Source organism: Lithobates pipiens, unplaced genomic scaffold, assembly GCF_037356315.1.
Source record: "Lithobates pipiens isolate NorthernLeopardFrog02 unplaced genomic scaffold, aLitPip1_a1.2 Scaffold_19, whole genome shotgun sequence".
NCBI lineage: Eukaryota > Metazoa > Chordata > Amphibia > Anura > Ranidae > Lithobates > Lithobates pipiens.
The window spans coordinates 92,210,410-92,236,837 of NW_027507764.1; the positions used below are offsets into that span (position 1 = coordinate 92,210,410).

Here is a 26,428-nt window from a genome sequence, read left to right on the forward strand (position 1 = left end):
TTTTTTAATCACTCCTGACCTTTTCAGTTCAGCTAGTTGTTCCTGAAGGTCTTCAAAATCATATAAGGGGGACCCATCTTGCCCTTTCTCAAAAATGGCTTTTCCTCAGTCAGTCGGATACAATGCTGAGCACTCTTAGCACAGCCCACATCAAAGTCATATTTCGAGAACATCTCCTCCCACCGATCTAGCTGAGCTTTAATCCTTCTTTGTCAAACAGGGGGAGGTTTGAGCATTGAGCAGTGGCATTTCTTCCATCTCCCACTTGGGCTGCCTCATTCTTCTCTACCGGGGTAGCAGCACTTACTTTCCCGATCACCATTTGAGGCTTTGGGCTGATTGGGCGATTAGTGACGTTCCGCACACTAACCGGAACTCATCCCCCACTCCGGAACAAAGCCCGAGTGGGTATAATTTTCGGGAACTAACTCAATCCAGACTTCCTCCTCTGTGGGATCAGCTTCTACCACCACGTACAGACCTGGTTGGTCCCAGGACAACTTGACAGTGGCTTTGAGAAAGGCTCTCTCCAGGTTGCAGCACCCTTTCTCGAGTGTCTAGTTGCCACAACCTCCCCACTCCTTTAGTGGGTGCCTTCTTTTCTTGCACTACCCTCTGAAATTCTTTCCTCAACTGACAATGGATTTTCCCAACAGGGGCACCCTCTATGCAGGGCCGTCTTTAATATTGATTGGACCCTGGGCAAGAATTTTCTTGGGCCCCCCCCCCATGCAATTTTACTCTCCACCTGTTCTGAGACATACAATAAATAGCAGCTAGACTTAAAATCAGTTTACTATATCAGATCAGGCAACAATTGCGATTGGTTTTCAGTGGTTACAGCATATCATTACTGCTTAATTGGGTTACAGCACACATTACGGTTCACTGATTAGTTGCTAGAGGTTACAGCAAATGATTTCTGCTTGTTAATTGGTTTCTAGAGATTAATGTGCAGTAATACTGCTCACTGATGATTGGTTGCTAGAGGTTACAGCACATCATCTCCTCACTGCAGGGGAGCAAGATACACATATGAATGCCACCTTTATTTTCATATCAATGCCGCCGGCCGCGGCTATTTACTTAGTAATGTCACCACTATTTACATATGAATGCTGATTATTTACATGTAAACACAGGGTCTGCAGGTGAGTCATCTGTACACAACAATAGGGCAGAGCTGGGCAGCATTAGTAGCAGCACTTTACACTGAGATATCGGGACACAGCATAGGACTAACACTTCAAGGGACAAGGAATTTAAACTGGGATAGTTGGCAAGTATGAGGCAGCTGCTTTGGGTCCCACAACAATGACAGGGCCCAGGGCAGCTGGCCCTTTTGCCCTGCCTTAAAGACGGCCCTGCCTCTATGGCCAAGGGGGTGAGTAGTCTTCTCACTAAATTGGTATTAGTACCTATCAGCAAAGAATTTCTGCCGGTCCCAGGCGGTCGAGGGCATACAACTGCTAACGTGTCAAATGTCTCTGGCCTTCCAGCTAAAGCAAAGTTGAAGGTTATCTTGATAGGTATGTAACCACCGTAAGGGCACTGAGTTCCAATTCCCCAAATTTCGAGTTCGTCGAGTTTACACAAGGGATGTGTTTCAAGTACTTATGGTAAATGTCTAGATACAACGTTACTTAAGCTCCAGTATCCAACAGTGCTTGCGTATAGATGCCCTCAACTTGGATTGATACTATAGGGGAAGCCCTCACTAAGTTCTTGGGTAGGTTCCCTCCAGGTACCTCTAAGGCTTGTGCTCTAACAGGCCATCTTGGAGGCGGTGTTTGAGATTTAACTGCTTGTTTAGCGAGGTGTGCATTGATTTCTTGTCCCCTTCTCCCATGTTCCGGGGATTAAAATTTTGGGTTATGCTTCAGTATGGGTGAGTGTGAGAGGATTGATAGCTTGCATTCTAACCTCTTTTTTTTTCTTCCAATTTCTTTTCTTGTTCCTTGGGGCTCCCAACTAGCTCCCTCATTGAGGTCCCTTGAAGTTTCCTGGCGGTTTGGGGAAAAGGAGTTTTCTGGAATGCTCTCATGACTTCACTGAGGAGTTGAGGGCGGACACACGCCTCGGGACACTTGGCTCGGAAATGTCCGGCTTCTCCACATCCATAACATCTCATTCCTAGTCCTGGGTACTGTTTTGGTTTGCTTGCCCAAGTCCCCTGCCCTTAACTTTTGCTTGGATCTCCATTACTCGCATCAGCGTGTGGTACATTTGAGTCTGAGCCTGTGCTACCTGCGCTATCAGTTCCATTGGCCCTAGCCCTACAACTGGTTTATGGATGTCAGGGGGAAACAATCCCTTGGGTTCAGATTCGGTTCCACAGACGTCATCGGAAAACTCTATTTCAGCATGAATAGCGCAGGCCACCACTTTCTCTTTGTTTCCAGTAACAGGATTCACATCTCTTGGTCATTGAGTCCTTTTCAGTAACAACTTCAGCACAATACGATGGTTGGGCCAGGCCCCATGTAGCACCCGGTCCAGTCATGCCTGATTAGCGTCCGGTCTACCCAAGAGATGTATTTGGACAAACTTTTCCCCTCTCTGTTAATGGATGTGATTGAACTTGTACATCAGATCAGCGATTGTTTCAGCTCTTCCAAAAACAGCACACAAAGCCTCAATGTAGTCCATGGCAACACAAGTCCTCTTGCCCATCCTTAGGTTACGGATCATGTCGGGTACTTGGTCTCGAAGGCTCTCACTGAGTCGCTGTCGTTTCACAGCCTCTGAAACACTCCATTCTTCCATAGCCTATAAAGCTTGACTCATCCAGGTTTCAAACTCGTCTTCTCTCACAGGCGTCGGCAACTGCACCGAGAAAAGCCTAAGTCTTCGATAACTTTGATTAGCATTCCCAGGCCCATTCTTCACCAGGCTATTGACCAGATGACTCATATCTGTGTAGAAAGAGAGTGGAGGGGTGCTGGCCCATTGAGAATCAGTCCCCATAGCCACAGGACTTTTCTAGTGGCTTTTCATTCCCTCGCCTCTCGCTTCTGAGGGGGAATACCCTTGCCATCACTTCCTCCGTTAAGCTGATCTCTTCCTTCTGAAAACACACTGTCACTTCTTCCTGCCAATTTATCAGTGCCCTGACTTGCTCTATCTCTGCAGAGGCTTCAGTTTCCACCAGGTAAGCCCAGTGTCCTGGCACTAAAGCTGTCAGGAACTTACCAGCAATAGACAGGCACAGCTGCGTTCACACAGGCGTCGACGCGTGTTCCCTGCGCGTTCGCGTACGCGTTCGCGTGCGCGTTCGCGTGCGCGTTCGTTTACACGTTAATATGTATCGTCGTGTGTGTCGTTCGTGCGCGCGCTCGTTCGCGTGGTCGTGAGTGGCGTTCGTGCGCTACTTCCCGCCACTGAACGTTTAAAGGTTCCTCAAGCGCGCTGGTGCGGCGCTGTTTCGTCTCAGCTCCTGAGTGCCTGAATATCTGATTCTGAACCTGATTACCTGCTACCGTTACCGACCCGGCCTGTTTGACTTCTCTGCCTTCTCCGAACCCGACCCGGCTTGCCTGACCTCGCTACCTCTCCTGCCTACGATTCCGTTGCCGACCTCTGCCAGTTTTACCGACACTTCTTGCCTCCTGTTGCCACCTGCCTACTTACCTTGACCCGGACCGTCTGACTCTGCTCCAGCCTTCTGCCTGTTCAGTGATCGGCTCCCGAAGCTACTGTCTGCATTTCTCAGCCTTCCAGCAAACCTCCAGTCGCTCAGCCTTTCCAGAGGATCCTCTGCTCTACCATCAGCTCCAGCGGTCCTATCCAGCAGGCACTCCTACCCACTGTGCTCTCGAGACCGCTGTCTCCATTCCAGCGGCTCCTGAACCAGCGTTGTAAGAGAGGTCTCCTCCTACAAGTCGGGCTTCCACACCTGGACCCTAACAGTACGAAACAGCCATGACTGAGCCCGCAGGAGAGACCTCTCCCATGAAGGAGATCTGCACGCATCTGTCGGCCCTTACCCAAGCTGTAAAATCACTGCAGGATGGCTACACCAGACTTGAAGGACAGGTCCAGAACCTTACTGATACCGGTCACGCGGCTCCTGCTCCTTCCTCCCCACCAGTACAGCCTGCCGCCTCACCATCTGTTGTCATGCTTCCACCTGAACCAAGGGTACCCATCCCAGAGAGGTTCTCTGGGGATCGAATCAAATTTCGGGCCTTTCGGAACGCTTGTCAACTGTACTTCGCCCTACAACCATGGACCTTTTCCCTAGAAATTACTAAAGTAGGGTTTGTAATCTCCCTCCTGCAAGGAGAACCCCAGACCTGGGCCCACCGCTTACTTGAAGGAGATTCAGTCTCGACCTTCTCTCTGCAGTCCTTTTTCGAGGCCATGGCCCAGCTTTACGAGGATCCCCAAAGGACTGCCACGGCTGAGTCTGCCCTGTTTGCGCTCCAGCAAGGCCGCAGACCGGCCGAGGATTACGTTATGGACTTTCGACGCTGGAGCGCAGACACGGAATGGAATGATGCAGCTTTGAGACATCAATTTCGCATGGGGTTATCCGAGGGGCTTAAAGACGAACTTGCTCGAGTTGGCATACCAGAAACTCTGGAGGCCCTGATCTCCTTGGCAATCCAGATTGACCGTCGCCTCCGGGAGCGAAGATCAGAGCGCTCCGCTCAGCAAGGCCGCCCAGTTTGGATGACAGCAAAGGCCCCAATGCCTGCTTCCCGTTATGTGCCTCCGACCAGCTCCATTCCGCCTTGTACGACTCCTGACACCTCTGAGCCCATGCAATTGGGACTAATGCGCCCTGCTTTACTCCCGGAGGAACGCGCACGTCGTCGGCAGCTGAACCTCTGCCTCTACTGTGGTGGTTCGGGCCACTATGTCTTCAACTGCCCTGTCAAGACAAGTAAGTGTCTATCTCCTGCTTCTGCCAGTCTCTCTGCATTGTCTGCCAACTCAACCCACCTTGCTGTTCCTCTTCTACTACAGCTCCAAGGAAGGACGGTGACAGTCAACGCTATCATTGACTCCGGGGCGTGCAGCTGCTTTATTGATTCCACCTTTGCTGGCCAGCAGGGCATCCCGTTACGAGGCAAGGCTCATGAACTCTCCGTTTTCCTGGCCGATGGGTCCAGCATCAGTTCTGGGAAGGTAATCCAAGAGACTCTTCCCCTGCCTGTCACCATCTCCTCTCTGCACAAGGAATTCCTGACCCTTGATGTGATCTCTTCTCCAATGTTCCCGATCATTCTGGGCATACCTTGGCTCCAAGCCCATAACCCCTACATCAATTGGGTCACTAGAGAAGTCACGTTTCCTTCTTCCTATTGTTTTAAGCACTGTCTAACAGACTCCACCAAACCTTCTGCCACCCTTTTATGTGTAGACTCTGACCAAGATCTACTTCGGACTGTACCCAAGCATTACCACGACTTTATTGATGTTTTCAGTAAGAAGGGAGCAGACACTCTACCTCCTCACCGCCCCTATGATTGTCCGATTGAACTACTCCCTGGGGCCGAGATCCCTTTCGGACGCATTTTCCCTCTATCAGAAAAGGAGCAGGGGGCACTTAAGACCTACTTGGACGAGAACCTAGAGAAGGGGTTCATTCGCCCTTCAACTTCCCCAGCAGGAGCTGGAATCTTTTTCGTCACCAAGAAGGATCAGACCCTCCGACCATGTGTGGACTATAGGGAGTTAAACAAAATTACGGTTAAGAACCGCTACCCCTTACCCTTGATACCCGAACTCTTTCAGAGACTGAGGTCCGCTATCATATTCACCAAGCTTGATCTAAGAGGAGCCTATAACCTAGTTCGCATTCAGGCCGGGCACGAATGGAAGACAGCCTTCCGGACCCGATTTGGGCATTATGAATACCTAGTAATGCCCTTCGGGCTCTGCAACGCCCCGGCCACATTCCAACACCTAATCAATGACGTATTCAGGGATTTCCTTGATGTATTTGTGATTGTCTACCTGGACGACATCTTAATATTTTCCAGCTCCCTCGATCAGCATCGGGAACATGTCCGCAAGGTCCTAAACCGTCTTCGCCAACATCGACTCTACGCAAAGGCTGAGAAATGCGAATTCGAGTTACAGAGCATCCGATTCCTGGGACTAGTGATCTCCCCAACGGGCATCAAGATGGATCCCCAGAAAGTATCTGCTGTGCTAGACTGGCCAGCGCCTCCGGATAAGAAGGGCGTACAACGCTTCATCGGCTTCGCGAATTTCTATAGAAAATTCATAAGAGGCTTTTCAGCTATAATTGCGCCCATCACGCAACTGACCAAACAGAACTCTCGCTTCTGCTGGACTCAGGAGGCCCAGAGTGCCTTTGAAGAACTTAAAGGACTTTTCACGTCTGCCCCAATTCTCAGTCACCCGGACCCGTCTCTACCCTTCATCCTTGAAGTAGACGCTTCTGAAGTGGCTATAGGAGCGGTCATTTCCCAACGTCGAGGCAACAAGGACCTAATGCACCCTGTGGGGTTCTTCTCCAGGAAACTCTCTTCCGCAGAGAGAAATTACGACGTGGGCGACCGAGAATTGCTTGCTATTAAAGCTGCCTTGGAGGAATGGAGATATCTGTTGGAGGGCGCTGCTCACCCGGTACTAATATATACAGATCACAAGAACTTAGAGTACCTAAGGTCTGCCAAGCGACTAAGACCCCGACAAGCCCGCTGGGCCTTGTTCTTCTCACGTTTCTCCTTTCATATCACGTACCGGCCCGGATCGAAGAACGTGAAACCAGATGCGCTGTCACGAATGTATGACAACCCCAAAGACTCATCTGTCCCTGATACAATCCTGCCTGCCGGAAATTTTTTACTTTTACAGTCAGACCTACTTTCCCTGATCAAGGAAGCATCCTCTGACTCCTCAAAACCCCCCGGAATCACCCTAGTGTCCAGAGACGGCCTGTTCTGGAGGGGAAGTCAAGTTTTCGTCCCCAAAGATGTCCGAGTCAAAGTGTTGTCCCTTCTTCATGACCACCCGCTGGCAGGCCACTTTGGGGTCCGTAAGACCCTTGAGCTCGTACGACGCACGTTCTGGTGGCCCAATCTGAAGGACTTTTGCGAAAAGTACGTCAGCTCCTGTCCCGTTTGCATTCAGAACAAGACACCAAGGAATCAGGCTTGGGGACTGCTAAAACCCTTACCCGTGCCCGACAGACCCTGGAAAATGATTAGCATGGACTTCATTGTCGAGCTCCCATGTTCTGAGGGGTGCTCGACTATCTTTGTGGTGGTAGACCGGCTATCCAAAATGGCCCATTTCTTACCCCTAAAAGGGACCCCATCTGCCGTGGAGACTGCCCACGTATTCATTAAGGAGATTGTGAGGCTACACGGAGTTCCTGCAAATATAGTCTCCGACAGAGGAGTGCAGTTCACCTCACGTTTCTGGAGGGCCCTGTGTGAAATCCTGAAAATTGAGCTGGCCCTGTCCTCGGCCTATCATCCCCATACTAATGGGCAGACAGAAAGGACCAACCAGACTCTTGAGCAGTATGTTAGGTGCTTCACATCATTCGTGCAGAATGATTGGGTGCCCCTGCTGCCGTTGGCAGAATTTGCCTATAACAATGCTTGTCATTCGGCCACCGGTCAATCCCCTTTTTTCGCCAATTATGGCTTTCATTTAACCTTTTTTCCTGATTTTCTTTCAGAAACCTCAGTTCCAGCGGTCCAGGAGACAGTGGACTTCCTCAGCCACAATAACCGGGTGTTGCAGGAGGCAGTGGCCAAGGCCCAGGCAGACGGTAAGAGAGCCTTTGACCGGAAAAGAAGAGGGGAACTGACCCTACAACCGGGCGACCAGGTATGGCTTTCTACCAGTAACATTAAAATGGCTTGTCCTTCCAGGAAGCTTGCACCTAAGTTTATGGGACCTTTCCCGGTTAAGAGGAAAATTAATGAAGTCTCCTATGAGTTAACCCTGCCCGAGTCGCTTAAAATTCACCCTGTGTTTCACGTGTCACTGCTGAAGCCTGCCGTCCCTGATCCTTTTCCTGATAGAGGAACTAGACCTCCAGAGCCCATCCTAGTGGATGGAAATGAGGAATATGAGGTGGAGGCCATCCTCGACTGCAGAAGAAGACAGGGACGCATTCAGTTTTTGATCAAATGGAAGGGGTTTGGGCCGGAGAACAATTCCTGGGAGCCGGATAGCAATATCCATGCCAAGCGATTAATTTGTGCATACCTGTCTGCCCATCCAGAAAAGAGGAACCTGTTGGGCATCTGGAGGCTGCCCCTTGGGAGGGGGCAATGTCAGGAACTTACCAGCAATAGACAGGCACAGCTGCGTTCACACAGGCGTCGACGCGTGTTCCCTGCGCGTTCGCGTACGCGTTCGCGTGCGCGTTCGTTTACACGTTAATATGTATCGTCGTGTGTGTCGTTCGTGCGCGCGCTCGTTCGCGTGGTCGTGAGTGGCGTTCGTGCGCTACTTCCCGCCACTGAACGTTTAAAGGTTCCTCAAGCGCGCTGGTGCGGCGCTGTTTCGTCTCAGCTCCTGAGTGCCTGAATATCTGATTCTGAACCTGATTACCTGCTACCGTTACCGACCCGGCCTGTTTGACTTCTCTGCCTTCTCCGAACCCGACCCGGCTTGCCTGACCTCGCTACCTCTCCTGCCTACGATTCCGTTGCCGACCTCTGCCAGTTTTACCGACACTTCTTGCCTCCTGTTGCCACCTGCCTACTTACCTTGACCCGGACCGTCTGACTCTGCTCCAGCCTTCTGCCTGTTCAGTGATCGGCTCCCGAAGCTACTGTCTGCATTTCTCAGCCTTCCAGCAAACCTCCAGTCGCTCAGCCTTTCCAGAGGATCCTCTGCTCTACCATCAGCTCCAGCGGTCCTATCCAGCAGGCACTCCTACCCACTGTGCTCTCGAGACCGCTGTCTCCATTCCAGCGGCTCCTGAACCAGCGTTGTAAGAGAGGTCTCCTCCTACAAGTCGGGCTTCCACACCTGGACCCTAACAAAAGCTCTCAGACACCTTCTTAATCTAGGCTTTCCTGTAGGTCAAAGTGATCTGTAATGCCCCGTACACACGAGAGGACTTATGTCTGACAGACTTCCAAAGGAGTTCCGCCGGAGTTCCGACGGAGTTCTGACAGACTTTTCGGCCGAACGGACTTGGCCACACACGATCACACTAAACTCCGACGGATTCGAACGTGATGACGTACGACCCGACTCGAATAAGGAAGTTCATAGCCAGTAGCCAATAGCTGCCCTAGCGTCGGTTTTAGTCCGTCGGAGTAGCATACACACGAGCGGATTTTTCGAAGGGGACCGGGTCCGGCGGAGTTCCGTCGGGAAAATTTGAAGCATGCTTCATTTCTAAAGTCCGTCAGACTTTTGCGAAGCTAAAGTCCGTTGCAGCCCACACACGATCGGATAGTCTGACGGACTCGGTCTGACGGACTTTGGATGTTGAAAAGTCCGCTCGTGTGTACGGGGCATTAGGGTTTACAACCACTTTAAGTTGCTTAAAACCAACAAGACGATAGGCATGGAATACTCTTCCCACTTCTGCAAAAAACTCTCTGATATACACACACCACACTTACCCACGTCTTTTCTTTTCTTAGGACGGGCAAGTATTTTCTCCCAAAGTTCTTAAAGCGGTTATATGCCCGCAAAAAAAACCCCCAAAAAAACCTGTAAGACAAAGGCATAATGAGCTAATATGCGCCGCACACATATCATTATGAAATACTTGAAATACCCTAGAACGAAGCGCCAGAATCGCCTCCAGGTCAGGTAGCTAACATGTTTCCTCAGCGTTTCTTCCAGGTTCTGGCGCTGGGAGTGGCCGGAGCTACGATGACATCACTCCCACGCATGGGTGCGGGAGTTCTTTTTCCGGCAAGCAGCGTTAATTTTCCGGCAGCATCTGCCGGACCTTCAGAGCGCATGCACTGCTGACGTCAGCGGCTGCATGCAAGGTGAATATCTTCTAAACTGTACATGTTTAGGGGATATCCATTTTACCTACAGGTAAGCCTTATTATAGGCTTACCTGTAGGTAAAAATGTGAAAGCAGGGTATACAACCCCTTTAAAGGCTACTATTTTTATGCTAGTGAAACCTAGGATCCTCACTTCTGGTCTAGCTATAGACCCTTCTCACTTTTCCACACTGATATAAAACTTCTAGGCAAGATCCCATCCACTAGAATAAACTGTTTCTTGGGATAGCTTATAAAGGACCAGGGAGGCTTCGTGTCCTTAAGGTAGATGGATGACAATGTCCGACACTTTATACAGCTTATTCATTTTGCATGCTCCAGATTTTTGGAGATGATGCTGCTATTCCTTGATGTGAAGGCATCTCCCTTGACATAAGGCCCTTTGGCACGCTTTCATGGCAATATACTGTATATACTTTTACCTCACTGCTACAATCTGGGTGAGCTTGTTGACCCTCAGCCATGAATTTGCAGATGCCCATGATAAGGTTATGTTGTTTACAGATGACATTTCACTGAAAATTTCTGGTCCACATTAACCAGGGTTTTTTTTTCAACGGGAACACGGGGGAACGCAGTTCCGGCACCTCCAGCACTGGCAAGAAAAGCTGAGGTGTGCTGCAAGGGTTTTTATCACAGAAGAGACCCTATTGGTCACTTTTGTCATATGTGCTTCAGTCTGTCAGCATTAATGTGAACAGCTCAGCATACATTTGCGGCAGTGATTATGTGACTCCCATATGGGAGACATGATTGCTGCCTGGCAATTCAAGCGACTGAACAGATCAAACCCAGAAGGAAGAAGGAGAAGATGGAAGCACCTGGGACCAGCTGGAATACTGACACATTTTGGAAGGCATCATTAGACAGGTAAGTCTGCCATAATGCGCTAATATGCGGCGCATGTTAGCATATTATGCTTAACATTTAATAAAGGACCCATTTGATTATAAAAAAGCAAAGTTTAATTATGCTTTAACAGACTAATCTCTGATCTTGCTAGACATGAAAAAAAAAAAATGAATAAAGTTAATCTTTTTATATAAATTACAAATCATACCTAAGGCTTGGAGACGCTTGAATTTTATTAAGGTGAAGCAGAGAATGATGTACACTATGCTTAATGGGAAGCTCACTTCCATAATGAATGATTCCCATTCCAAATTTCTCAAAATGTGGACACTTTGGCTTGATTACCCCTAACTGAACCTTGAACACTCTGATTGCAATGTATCAATGCCTCCCACCCATGGGGGCTCCCATCTGGACTCCATGTCCACTCCCATCTCACCTTTCTGAACCCTCTCCTCTAACTTCCATATTCACTCAATTACCCTGTGTTCACACCTATGCGCTTTTTTATGCATTTTCCATTTTGCAGGAATGCACTACAGTCCATTTAACAGGGGTTCCTATGGTACACGTTCACATGTGTTTTTCAGCCAGGGCATTTTTGGAAAGGGTTTGGGGACTTTTTTACTGCGGCAGATTGCGTTTTGCGTATGATAGACCTAAATGGAGCTGCACCAGAAATGCAAGTGTTGTGTTTTTAAAGAGTTTTTTGATGTGTTTAGCATCTTCTTTTTTTTCACTTTAATACACTGTGTATAGTTGGTTGCTAAGGAGCGGGCTGGGAAGCCGGCTGCTGAATCCTTAACAACCAATGAGTTATTAGGTGTCATCAGGTTACCCGCTTACAGCTGAATGTGAAAAAAAAAATTAATTGCATGAAAAAAAAAAAACTTGGGAAAAAAACGGCATTGGGGTTGTCCTCCCCCAAATACATACCTGGCCCAATGGCCTCTTCCTCACAGCCCTGGGCTGTGGTTGTGGGGGTCTGCAGGCAGGGGGGTTATCAGATCCCGCTCTCCCCCCATGTGAATGAGTATGGGGTACATAGTACCCCTACCCATTCACAAAAAAATTTACAAAGTAAATAAAGACAGTACACAAGTTTTTGACAATTTCTTTATTAAAAAATAAAAAACAATGTCCCCCGATGTAGATCCATTGTCAATCACGACAACTACTGCTCCTGAAAAAACAAAAAAAAACACAAAAAATCTCTGCTCCCGATGAACGTTCCCATGGTCTGTCTGGCCTGCCATGTGACATTTCATAAATAGCTATTCGGTGGGGCAACCCAGCGACAACACCTGGTGCCACGTGGATCTACATCGGTGGACATTGCTTTTTATTTTTTAATGAGGGAATTGTCAAAAACTTGTGTACTGTCTTTGTTTACTTTGTACACTTTTTTGGAGAATGGTAGGGGTACTATGTACCCCATACTCATTCACCTGGGGGGGTCAGGATCTGGGGGTTCCCTTTGTAAGCCCCCTTGCCCGCACACCCCCATAACCACAGCCCAGGGTTGTGGGGAAGATGCCCTTGTCCCCATCAACATGGGGATAAGGAACTTTGGGGTAGCAGGGTGCCAGAGCCCCAAAGCACCCCCCCCCCATGTTGAGGGCATGTAGCTGGTATGGTTTAGGGGGGGGGAGGGGTGCTCCCTTGCTGTGAGTGACAGGTGATTTACATATCTCATGCACTAGCCTAAGAGACATGCATTATGTTTTAATTCCCTCCCACTCCTTTCTTCTGCTGCTCTGCCAGAATTGGATGTTCCCCACCTCAGCATGATTTGGCATGCTGAAGTCATGTGGTTACTTTCCTGTCTTTTCACTGGATGTTAGAGATCATAGCAGAAGTTCAGTGTAAGAAATACACTGGACTGGAGATTATGCATATTGACAAGGGGAGTGTAGAGGTGGGCGGGGAGTCTACTGACATCACGACTCCACCCACCGAGCTCCAGACAACAGACCCACCCACAGGATCTGCAGTTTTTTGGGTCTCATAGCAGACAGAGGGGAGACATTTGACAGGTAAAGATACATGCATCCTTATAGATAACCCCTAAGGCAGTAGTTTAGAAAGGATGACATTGGGTTTACAGCCACTTTAAAGTGAAAAAACAAAACAACCCCCCCACGCAAAACACATCAAAAACACATAAAACGCATCAAAAAAGCATGTTCAAAAACGCACCACAAAACGAGCCTGAAAAACACATCATGCGCAGCCTGCATAGATGTGAACCTAGACTTAAAACTGACTATACACCATGTGAATTTCAGCAGGTTCCCGATGAACCTGCTGAGACTTGCTCTGTTAGTGGCCCTGTTGCCACCCTCCCGCCCAACATTCTTTGATTAAAAAATGGAAGTAGCAAGATGGGTAATTTATGACTGAACATCCAATCAGATGCGGCTGCTGTTCAATAGGTGCAGAAGTAGGTTCATCCATTCGAACTGTATAGCTTGGAGGAATCTATTCAATTTTCTTACTTCAGTCTGCAGGCTAATAAAAAATAAATATCTAAGAGTATATGGCCAGCATAACTAAATTATGCCGGCTTTACCGTCCTACTGCTTTCTTTCCCCTCACTCTTTTTGGTGCATGGTTTTCAGTGGTCTTCATTGTTCTCAACTGATTATGACAATTTGTGGCCTCTCTTCATAGTTCATACAAGCCTTACTTCCAATACGTGATGTAGCCACCCTGCCCCAAGCAAGGGTGACTATTTATATTTAGTCATGCTGGGTGGTCTGATTTAGGCCTCTTGCACACAGGCATAATAATGAATTTATATAATGTTTATACTCAGGAGCTTGTTGCCAAAAAGACCCTGAGTACAATGTTCCGTAAAGACCCTGTGTATACAGGCGTATAGGCGCCTAAACATGCATATGCATGTACATACAGAAATTTTTTTTTAAATCTTTTTTTAAGGAACGCGGTTAATACAATTTGACATTATAACACATGCGTCAAGCTACGAAATTCGGTGATTAACAAAAGAAACAGCTTGCCAAAGAAGTCAGTATATAATATAATGTAGACAAAACAATCACGGTGCAATTGCTTACTGATAGTAAATCAGGAGTCTATAGTATAATATCTCCATAACGATTGTATCTTGTAGCTGGGCCTGCTCAGCAGCAGGGACCTCAAACCCTAAAAAAGGGAAAGTTTTATTGAGTCTATGTAGGCTAATGATTGAAAGCGTTAAGGAAAGGGAAAGACATCCTGAAATTTAAAGCAAATTTGCTCCTTATAGGCAAGTATCTAACCGTTGTAGTTTGGAGGACTAAACTTGGACAATGAATCTTTTACGGTATATAGCTTTCTGTCCTGGGTTCGCGGGAGCGGAACCAAAGGTTTGCCGCAAACCAAGAGAATTTTTCCTTTTAGGGGGAAAGCAGAGTGGACGACACCTAAGGTGTCGGTAAGGAAAATAAAGAATAATAGTAGAGAAAAGGTGATAGAGGGTAAGTAGGGGGGGAGTAACGGATTTCGGTAGGGTCGGCGGTCTCAGTCTTCAAATTCTCCCAAGACAAGTTAATCAAATGTAGGACTTGTATTCGTCCGAAAATCGGAACAGATCCCAGGGTGTTGTGTTCCTCCTCCCTTTCCCCTAGGGCAGCTGTGAGTTGCTCCATCCTCTGAATAGCGCACACCCTAGCAAACCACTGTGATACCACAAGTAGAGATTGTTGCTTCCATACACTGGGAATGCATGCCCTTGCCGCGTTCAGGAGATGTTTCAGTAAGGATTTGCAGTATCGCTTAAATGACATTGGGGTTAGGTTTAAGAGTACTGCTGCTGGGTTACCCTGAAGGGAAACATCCGTGATCTTGTGAATGGTCTGCAGTACCTGCCTCCAGAAAAGGATCAGTTCTGGGCATTCCCAAAAAATGTGAAGTAATGTGCCAGTTTGGGAGCCACATCTCCAACATAGAGGGCTATGGCCTGGGAATATTGATGCTAGTACAGATGGGGTCCTGTACCATCGTGTTAAGATCTTGTAGGTGATCTCCTGGTATTTGCTACACAAGGATGACTTATGTGCAAAAAGGAGGGTTCGGTTCTTTTGATCTTCAGTGAATGTGGTGTTAAAATCTCTCTCCCACTTCCTCAAGTATGGGGGGTCGTGTTGCGATGTGTGCGCAAGTAAAATATAAGAGTGAGAAAGAGATTTCCGCATGGGCTCGTCTCCCAGGCACAGATCTTCAAAGGGCGTTGGCTGTCTGCGAAAGCAGCCTCTATCAGCGAGGGATCGGAGGAAGTGTGTGAGTTGAGAGATCTTCCACTTACCTAGGATTGAGGAATTAAGGCTAGGATACAGCCCTGTAGGGTCAATCCATTCCCAGGGGCCGACGAATGAGGAGGCCCTGACCAGACTCTGGTCTGGTTGGAGCCGAAAGGACCTGTCCTGGTGTAGAAAATTCTTCTTTATTGCCAGCGTTACAATATACGTGCATAAACATGCCTATACACACATATGCGCATACAAATCTGCACTGTTTTAAGATCAGTAAAAAATCAGGCTTTTTTTTTATTCCTGTGTGCGAGAGGCTTGGGTCTAATTATTCATTTATTTTTTTCCTATGCTCAGTGTTGCTGTTTCTCTTTGCTGCCAGTAGGTGACACTGGTACATCTAGTAATAGAATGAGATGGTTTAGTAATAATGAGTTATGAATATTTAAATATTTATATAGCTAGGCAGTAGGGAAGCACAGATTAGTGCCTGCAGGGGTCCCGAAGGCCACACAAAAAGTGCCCAAGGGCAGCATATTGGGCACCAGGGCATTATATTGTATTTTTTAATATGTTTTCTAACAAACTTCCAAAACAGTTCTATACATTTTATGATCATATTTAAAACAAAATAATATTTAAATTTCAAGCAGGTGGATCCACATTCAACACACTATGTGATTTCTTAAAAATGTGTTATACTAGACCTTATATAGGGGTTTTACTGCAAAGGTGGTTAATATTTACTATATGTTATTCCAGATTGTAACACTAAAAATGAGCAAAAGCCAAATGGGGTAGATGCTTATACCAATTGTGCACGTTTACAGCTTTATCATTGTGTAACATGACAACACTGCCAGAAAACATACCACTTTGCATCTCTGATGAATTATACAGCATGACAATATTGCCATCTATAGCCTAATGTAAGTATTGCAGGAAAGCAAGCCCATGAGTGTTTTATACAAGACACTTTCAGGACTGTCCCTCTTTCCCCAGCTGTCTGTCTTTTTAATCTGATGTACAGATAATTATGAAAAATTCCCATTTAACTACCAAAACTGATATTCTGCACTAAAACCTTCATCCTATTTCTTAAAGCAGAGTTCCACCCAAGAGTGGAAGTTCCGCTTTAAGCACTCCTCGACCTCTTCTATGCCACATTTGCCATTTAATTTTTTTGGGGGTGGTGGGGGGGGGGGGGCTAGGCGATTCAATCATAAGTTCTCCTCTCTCCCTCTCTGCAATCTTCTGGGACACATCACAGGTCCCAGAAGATTGCCTGGCTACTGAGGAGGTGCAGCTTGACTCACAAGCTATCACAATTGGGTGCCCACACTTGCAATGCCAGCGCTGGGGAGAGGCAAGAGAGAGAACTGGGGGTTCGGGCGGCCGCATTGCTGGATCGCGGGACAATTGAGTGTGTTTTTGTAGCTGCTGATTTCTAATAAACACAAAAACTACTGGAATGGGGGTATAGCAGTGGTGTGTCCATTGGCTAAACACATTGTGCTAAAAGGTGTTCCTCTGTCTCATCTCAGAAAGTTGGGAGGTAGCCTATAGTTTATATTTTTGTTAAAATAGTGTCCAATGTGCAGAAAATGTGTGCAGTGGTGATTTTGCCCCACAAAATCAATAATGGTGTACTATAAAACACATCACATGATATGTTAGGGAGTCATTAGGGGATGTCTTTAACCTTCCTTCCCTTGGTAATAAACCCTCAGCATTTTTTTTTTTTTTTGCGAAAGATCCAGTGCAGCTCCTGCTGTCTGTAGGAGGGACTTGCTAAAATCACTACCATGGAGTCTGGGGTGATCCAAGGCCAAGAAATGTACTTTGGGAAAGGAGTCTGCATGCACAAGAGCCACATGTTGGCCCAGTGGCAACTCTGGATCAATCTTTCGCATACTATGTACATGTTGGTAAATCCATCTCCAAAGTTCTAATTGTGTTTTACCAACATTCACAGGTAAGTAAATACACAACTACTTTTTCCCCTTCCCCATTTACTATCGTCTTCTGGCCCTCTCCAACGTAACAGGTTTTCAATACATTTATTTTAGATCCTGTCACCGTGCAAGTTTGTGTTTGGCAGTCCTTGTTGGTGTTTTTGCATAGTGGGGTTCCCTTCCCCATCCTTCCTGGACAGCCCTTGGGGCGACGGTAACGCAGTCCATTGAGACCTGCCATTTTGTTTGGCTTTGTGTTCAATTATGATTGTACAACGTGAGTATTACGTCTGTTAACTTATCACCTGTATCACCATTGTATATCGAATGAATATTTACATTTTCATTAATGTAATTTACATTATAGATTGTTATACCCTCTTCTTCCCCTGAAGAGGGAAAACTGTATTTCTGAAACACGTTGGGATGTATCCTGTGAACGCCCTGGTTATCAGGCCTTACACCTCAGAAAGCCAGTTCGGTGCTCCAAATTCGAATGCCCCCTACACACAATGGCTGAAAGTCCGATTGTGTGTATGCTCCATCAAACATTTGTTGTTGGACTTTCCAACAACAAATGTTGGCTAGCAGGTTCTCAAATTTTCCGCCAACAAAACGTTGTTGTCGAAATTTCTGATCGTGTGTACACAAGTTCACGCATGATCGGAATCAAGCAGAAGGAACCACGCAGGGGGGCCTGGCTTGTCCTGATTTTTTCCTTTATTTCATGGCGGCGATGCTCACACATGCCCACAGCTGGCTTACCTCGGATGCCACCAATGCAGCAGTTGCCTTGGAGGCCTCAATTGTGGGATCGTTTGAAGCACTGTGGAACGTTTTCTTTAGGGGCCTTAGAGCTCCACATCCTCTTACTACCTCAATGAGGACAGTGCTGAGGGCGTGGTCTGGGGTGGTCAGCCACCGGCTGGCTGGACCCCGAGTGTGCTCTCCTAATACTCCATTGTGGCTCAATCCCTCCCTACCTGAATTCTACTCTAGTCCGAATCCGATCGTGTGGGCATCAAGGGGCATTCGGTATCTCCATCACATTTGTGAGAATGGTGCATTACTGACATTCGACCAGCTCAGATCTAGGTTTGATTTACCCAATGTGTACTTTTTCCGGTACCTGCAGCTTCGCCATGTGTACGGGACTCAGTTCGGTAACTCGCCTCTAACCCTGTATCAGTCTAATATGGAGTTGCTGCTTAAACCGTTATCCACGATTTACAAGGCTCTGCAGCCCTCGGTTCATAGTGGATTGGAAAAACCTCGCAAATTTTGGGTGGCGGAGCTGCCGGGGCTGGATGGGGAGGACTGGGAGGACATTTGGGACTCCCGCTTTAGACACTTGGTCTCCTCTAGAGACCGGCTGATTCAATTTAAAATACTTCATAAATTTTACTATACCCCATATAGGCTTCAAAGGATATACCCTGACTCTACATCGCAGTGTTGGCACTGTCGGGCGGACTCGGCGGGGTACATTCATATGATTTGGTCTTGCCCTGAGGTGCAACATTACTGGTCACTAGTTCTCTCCTTCATTACTGAGCTGACAACGATTCCTATACCTCAGACGATGGAGATATGTCTGCTTGGCTTGGTGGATGCTTTGGTTCCCTCGCGGGCTGTCCGCACATTACTGGGATTGTTGCTCTTCTATGCCAGGAAACTTGTTGTGCTCCGGTGGAGGGCCCCTATGGCAGCCCTCACCCTGAGTGCATGGAAGTCATTGGTTAACCTTGCAGTGCCCTTGTACAAGGAAGTATATTCTATTCGGGGATGCCCTCAGAAGTTTCAGAAGGTTTGGAATATATGGTTGGAGTCTGAGACAACAACTGTGGAGCAGGATAACCCTGTAGGAGTGTCAACCCAATCTATTCAGTAGACAACTCCTTTAATAGCTTTATCTGGGGTGGCATCTGAGCTGCCCACGCTTATAGACCTTTTGTTTTAGAAGACTGCCTGTAGTGCATTACTCCTGTCACTTTTAGCAGCAAGCTACGGGGTTGGTTTGATGAATGTTGTTTGGGTTAGGTGGATAGTATTAAGATGTTATGCCTTACCTTTTTTTTTTTGTTTTATGCGAGCCGGGGAATGCCCCGAGGCTCTGTTTTTGTACCTTTTCTTTTAAAACGAATAAAAATAATAAAAAAAAAAAAAGCAGAAGGAGCCGCACTGGCTATTGAACTTCCTTTTTCTCAGCTCGTTGTACGTCTTGTACGTCACCATGTTCCCACGTTCGTAATTGTTGGCCAACATTTGTGTGACCATGTGTATGCAAGAGACAACATCCTTTGAACAAAAATCCATGGTTTTGTTGTTGGAAAGTCCGATTGTGTGTACGGGGCATAAGAATAGCAGGGTATCTCAAACTTGAATTGTACACCACTATATAATATGTTTTTATTGTATTTTGTACTTGTCTTCCTACATTGACCTTTTTAGTAATTTTTACAATTGTTTGTAATAAAATTTTGGCATTCGTTTTTTATTGGGACGCCTGTTTTTACATGCACATGAACTTTAATGGCATCCCAGTTTTAGTCCTTAGGGTTCAATATTGAATTGGCTATAACAATTTCAACCCTTCACAAGGTTTAGGAGTGTGTCTATGGGGATGTTTGACCATTCTTCCAGAAGCGCATTAGTGAGGTCAGGCACTGATATGGATGAGAAGGCCTGGCTCACAGTCTCCACTCTAATTCATTCCATGCTGAACTAAAACGGCTGCCAGGGGGAGCAGTTATTCTGAATTGATGTTTTAAAATGTTCATTTCTTTACTGTTGTGCGTTTGCTTGCCTATATGCCTAGTAAACACTGAAATAATCAAAAATGTAAACAGCACTACCACATTAGAAAGCCCTCCCCTTTTTGTGACAATGTAGGATATTGGATTGGTGCAGGGGATCAATGAAGAGAAGAAGGAGGCTGCAGCAGAGGAAGGTAGTGGTGGTGGTGCTGGTGGTGGGGGGGGGGGTATTTTCAGTGCCACTGACTACCAATAATGGTGGGAATTTTTTGTGTGTGTATTTGGGGGGGGGGGGGGCAAAAATAGTGTGTGATTGTAATGGACGTGGGGGGGGGGGGGGGGTTAAAGTGCTGCTAACCACAAACGATGATGGGTGGGAGGTTTTAATATGCCACTGACCAACAATGATAAAGAGGGTAAAAATGGAAGGGGGTGTAACAAGGTGGTATTGAATTGGTTAGAATTGAACATACATGGTCTTAGAACATTTCCATTTATACTTCGTATATGTAGCACCCTCTAGCTAGGTAGGTGCTAAAGTGAGGATTTTTCTTAAGAGTAGGAAAATGTAGGCAGGCCTAGCTGGTGGCTAGGCCTGTTTGCTTTCATTCTGGGCTGGAAGTGGCTCAGGGCAGGGTTGGGTGACTCACAGGCAGCATCACTGTCACATCCCTGTTCCTTCTAGAAAGTGCTGGATGGATGGGAGAGAAGGAGCTGCCTGGGGTATCTTTAGGAGTCTTGACCAATCTCCAACTTGCATTGGCAAGGGGCAGGCTTCCTTAAATACCTGGGGTCAGCCCAGCTGTGGAGGAGTGGTCGGGTGGAAGAGCTGGAGTGAGAGGGAGTGCATGCTGTTGGGGACCATGGGGAGCTCCCCAGTCTGGGGGGGGGGGGGGGCTTGGGTGCATCCAGGAGGAGTGAAGAGATCCTGGAAGGAGAGTCACTTGAGAGAGCAAGTGAGGGGACAGCAGGAGAGAACACTTCTAAGAGTCTCCAGGGAGGATAACTGGTCACAGCCAAGAGGGCTGGTGAGTGAGCAAAGTCAGGAGGACTGGGGAGGCACGCCTGAGAGAACTGGGAGATTGCAGTTTGAGATGTGTGCAGAGCCAGGAGGGAAGGGCTGTGGAATGAGGTCTTTGAAGCCAGGCTGGTTGGCAGGGCCTAAAGAGAGCTATCTGGGAGTAGTAGCTGAATAGGGGACAGCTAGCATCTGAACTATTTCTACACCACAGGTGCCCAAGGTCCCTGCCCCGAAGGTCAGTTCATTGAGGCCTGGCTGAGTTAGCGTCAGATCTAGCCATGAGGTGCTAGCTAGTCTGGAGGAGTGACAGTCTGCAGCAAGGGAAGTGCTGGTTGAGTAACAGTCTGCAGCAAGTGAATTGTTGGAGGAGTAATGGTATGCAGCTAGTGAAGTGCTGGAGGAAGTGAAGGATAAGAGGTCCTAAGCAAGTGTTGTACTGGAGAGAAGACTGGAGTGTATATACTGGAAGTGTATATAGAAGTCCCAAGAAAGTTGCACTGAATTTCCTGGGCATCCTATAATTTCCCATTTCCCATCCAAGTTTAATAGCCTCAATAAAAAAAAACAAAGCTTATGTACTGTTCTATGTCTCTGAGTGACAGAGAGATGGATGTCTGGCTGGGCATGGTGACAGGTGAACCACTATATTAAGTAACCCCTAAGTCGGCATGGCTACATATACATTGATCTTTCCAGGGAATTTAAAGCAGACAAAAGCCCACAAATCTGGAAAGAAAATTACAGCCGTTGGACTGAATATGCTTCTGTCAACTTATCCAAAACAATAAAAATGCAAGACAGGGATAGTTTTAAAGTAGTTTTATTTAATAAATAACTGCATTTAACAATTTTGTAAAAAGTGAACACTAGATAAAATAAAAAGGCACTTAAAAACAGGGATTGTGACGAACATGAAACGCAGGCAAAGGAAAAAGGTCCAAGGCTAAAATACAATGAAACCATATGGCATAAAATGTCGATTGAGCTGTGACAAGGTTGAATAATGAAATGGTCTCAGTGTCAGTAACCTAACAGGACAAGTCTGTACATTTTACAGCTTCAGGTGAAATTCTGATGAAATGCAAAAAGACACCAAAAGATTAGAAAGATAAGGAAAGCACTTGATTTAAAAATAAACATACTCTGAAATTGCACCTTTACACCCCGTTCACACTTGTGCGACTTGACATGTGACTTTGGACCTCAAAGTCCCATGAAAAGTTGTACCCCATGTTTTCCAATCATATCCATGCATGTATATGCAAACTTGGGCATTAAGGCAGCACCATAGACATTTGAGACCTAAGTTTAAGTACTGGGTACGCTCCTGACCACGTAAACATATGTAGAGTTTTGCATACAAGTTTAATGGAATTAAAAATACATTATCCCACCATTCCTAGATCTGCATTGCCAAAGCTGTGGCCTAGAGTTGAGGTCAACCACCACAGAGAAAGCTACTGCTTGGGACAGGTTGCAGATATATTCTTAAATAAGTAAGCTGTGGTGGTAGTTATAGTACAAAATAGGTCAGGAGGTCTAAGAAGGGAGGTCAGAGTACTTTTACTGTAATGCCACATACACACGACTGGACTTTTTGGTAGACTAGGTTCGACGGTCTTCCCGACTGACTTCTCAGCGGAGTTTCGATGGACTTCCCGAACGAACGGACTTGGCCACACACAATCACACCAAAGTCCGACGGATTCGAACGTGATGAACTACGACCAGACTAAAATAAGGAAGTGCATAGCCAGTAGTCACTAGCTGCCCTAGTGTCGGTTTTCATCCGTCGGACTGTCATACAGATGAACTGATTTTTCGACCAGACTCGAGTCCGTCGGAAAGATTTGAAACATGTTTTAAATCTAAAGCCTGTCTGATTTTTAGACAGCAGTGGTCCGATGAAGCCCACACACGATCAAATTGTCCGGCGGATTCGTTCGGTCAAACCTTTGCTGTCGAAAAATCCAGTCATGTGTACACTGCATAAGTTTACTTGTCCTTTTTAAACAAACCTACCATATACAATACATGCTGATTTCCTTCTGAAAATGCAAACTGCCCATCTTGCTCATCCCCTAGGTCCATTATTGTATAATGCCGCGTACACACGAGCGGATTGTATGGCGTACTTAGTCCGTCATACAATCCGACGGACAGTCCGTCGTACTTTCCACTGAACGGACTTGACCACACACGGATACACAAACAGTCCGTCGAAAGCTTGCGCGATGACGTGTACAGCACGTACGACAGGACTAGAAATAGGAAGTCCAAGACACAGCAAAGCACCCTTCCGCCGTGTAAATCCTTTCTGGGCATGCGCCATTCTTAGTCCGTCGAACTAGCATACTGACGACCGTATTGTCCGCTGAAACCAAAGTACGACGGACAGAATTTCGAAAAAAACAAAATTCTTAGTACTCCGAACTGCACGCTGAAAAAGTCCGCTGAAGCCCACACACGAGCGGATTGTCCGCTGAAATGTGTTTCGACGGACTAAGTACGCCATACAATCCGCTCGTGTGTACGCGGCATTAGTGACCTTGTATAATTGTTGTAGGGTCAGCAAGACTAAAAGCTTACGTGGTCAGCAATGGCAACCTTTGTGTTTATCCCATCAGAATAGCAGGGTTCAAACTCCATTGCCACACAAGTGTACGGTTGCCCTTAAATTCAAGCAGTAATTGCCACAGATTTGGAATTTACCATTTACAGAGGCATGCTCCAGGACCATTTATGGCATCCATTAGACAGGAAATATTTTGCTCCCTCTTAGATTCATCCATTAAATCTTTTACAAACTCTGACCTACATTACACCATCCAAAACTTGCTGATCATGCTAAAATCTGAGGTATGCTTTGCATTAATATTGGCTAGTCTGTAAATTTCAACCCTGATTTTCCTTGTGAAGCAGAAGTATAATACTTGGCAAATCCTTAAATGACTTTTTAATAACCATGCTTATATAGATATAACATTAGTGTTATAGTGTTATAATATTAGGAAGTACATAGGTAGGTACCATGAATGGTATCAGTGGGAGGAATGGTGCCCCATCATTGGTGTCAGAGGAGAAGGTATAATGCCCCATCACTGGTGTCAGAGGGAGGAATGGTGCCCTATCATTGGTGTCAGGAGAGGGTATAATGCCCCATCACTGGTGTCAGTGGGAGGACTTTTGCCCCCTTGTTGGTGTCACTGGGAGTAATAGTGCCCTAGGGCCAAATTTAGGCAGGTAAAGGGCCAAATCCAGCTCCTGGGCCGCAGTTTGGAGACCACTGGTCTAAAGAATATGAATATGTGCAAAACATTATTAGAGCCATACGCAGTGTGCAACACATAAGCAAAGCACACAGAAAGTAATACACTTTTATACAGAATTTAAAATGTAGTTCACACCATACACAAAAGTCACCACCATTCATTTTCCCTTATATTTAGGATTCACCACTGTTGTCACTGCACTCTTGTAGATTGGGTTTTCACCCTGGAAAGAGAGTGAAAAAGGCAAGCATTAATGCATGGCACACACAATGAGATTATCGGAGGAATGATCGTCCGTTTTTTTTTTTTTGCATGCTAATCTCATATCAAAAATGAAGAGTTTGCTAAAGTTATGAAAATTCTTGTACAACAGAATAAAAATGTAGAAGTGATGTAATGTGTTGTAGTGTATTTGTATTGCATTTTCAAACGACAACTGTACTGATTAAATTAAAATTGTACGATCTGGCATTGTACGAAAACATTTTCCTGCATATCCGATCGGATAATATCGGATGAACTGTCATGATCAGCTCTCGAAAGCTGTGCACAAATGATCCAATTATCATATGATCGCTCCGGAAAGCGGTATTTTTCGTATGATTTTCTGATCATGTGTACGGGGCTAAGAAAGGGCCTTAGTATATTATGCAAAATATGTAAATTAAACAGTACATACGTAGGTAAGCAGATATAACCAAACCATTCCCACTGAAACCCCCCCAGAAAACAGACATTTATAAGGCAGTCAAACATAAAACTACATCGTTGTGCATCTTCTCACCACAATGACACCAAAAGGGAACCAAACACAAAGCAGAGCTGTTAGAGTAAACTTGTTGCATTTCTTGAAGTGTAAAACAGTTCTTGAATGGGATGCAAACAACTTCCTCCAGTGTAATATCTCTTATATCCAACAAGTGTTTAAAGCTGAACTCGAGGAATCGCAGCACTTTCGATAAAAAACCCTTTGGTCTATAAGGGGTTAAGTCCAACAAGGTGTATGCCACCTCTGACAATGGACCTTTTGTTCTCTAATGCAGCAACTGCAGAGACGTTTGCAGCCACTCAGCCTGCCCCTCCTCTCATCCTCTTGTCCAATAATGGAAGGCTTTGTACTATGAGCACCTATTCGTAAAATACAAGTATACAAGTAATGGACAGCCGAGGGGAGGGATGGGCAGAGCGGCTGCTGTGTAGCAGAGCACACCTCTCCTGTTAGAGCGCTGAAAGTACGGTGATAGCTGCACTCACAGTGCTCATTAAAGATGTATATAGCAATATAACAGAGATAAGTCCATAAGGTGCCATACAGCTAGTTGGACCTAAAGAGTAACTGAAGGCAGCTTATACTCACCTTTCCTCGAACAGTCCCTGTTCCTCGCTGGCCCTGGCATTTTCTTCTGTGTGCTTGTTTTTAGCCACCTTTATTGTCCGGCGCAGGAAAGAATCACTCTGGTGAATGAGCAGGAGACTGCAATTCTGGCACACAGGGATCAGGCCAGCCACTGTATGCCAAGCTGTGTATACACAACTCAATTTATATGCTGGGGACACTACGAACAGGCAGGTAAGTGCACATTATTGCAGAAGAGACATTGCATGTAAAAAAGCCTGCCTTCTCACAGTGAACAACACCAGAACTTTAGTTATGCTTTAACCCTTTCATAAACTAGCATTTACTAAAAGTCCTGCAACTCCTGGAGTTTTGGTTTATAAAAATAACTGATCTTAACCATAGACAGTTCATATTTAAAAGACCAATAAAGTGAAAAATTATGCCTCTTGTATACTCTATACCAGGGATCTCCAAACTACGGCCCTCCAGCTGTTCCGGAACTACACGTCCAATGAGGCATTGTAAAACTCTGACATTCACAGACATGACTAGGCATGATGGGAATTGTAGCGCCTGAACAACAGGTGGGCTATAGTTTGGATACTCATTCTTTATACTGTGAGCAGCAAATACATACATAGCTCCCAACTGTCCCTGATTTTGAGGGACTGTCCCTGATTTGGAACAATATCTCTCTGTCCCTCATTCCTCCTCATTTGTCCCTCATTTTGGTCTGATCTATATAGCTGTAGATAAAAGGCCCTTTTCTATCTATCAAACTGTTTTCCAGCGGGAGCGCATGCGTGGAGCTGAGCGGTATGGTCGCCCATGCCTAAAGCTCTGTTACCTGAAAGACGGAACAGCCGAATGAGGATGGGTACTCAGCGTTTATCTGCAAGTATTCCTCCTTGATCTGTGACACTTGTCAGCGGGCATATTAGGGCTCTTTTCCCAAACATGAACGGCCCTCCATGAAGCTGAAAAACGACAAATCAGCGCAG

The 26,428-nt window shown here is 46.3% G+C and overlaps 1 protein-coding gene across 1 annotated transcript in view; it reads right to left on the minus strand.

The window, feature by feature from the left end:
* Nucleotides 1–21,620: 21,620 nt before the first annotated feature.
* Nucleotides 21,621–26,428, minus strand: part of LOC143996172 (integrin beta-1-A-like) — a 128,918-nt gene continuing 124,110 nt past the window's right edge. Inside the window, exon 16 of the mRNA XM_077491083.1 lies at nt 21,621–24,311. Coding sequence (XP_077347209.1) covers nt 24,246–24,311 — 66 coding nt within the window. The 3' untranslated portion in view covers nt 21,621–24,245. The remainder of the gene's footprint in view (nt 24,312–26,428) is intronic.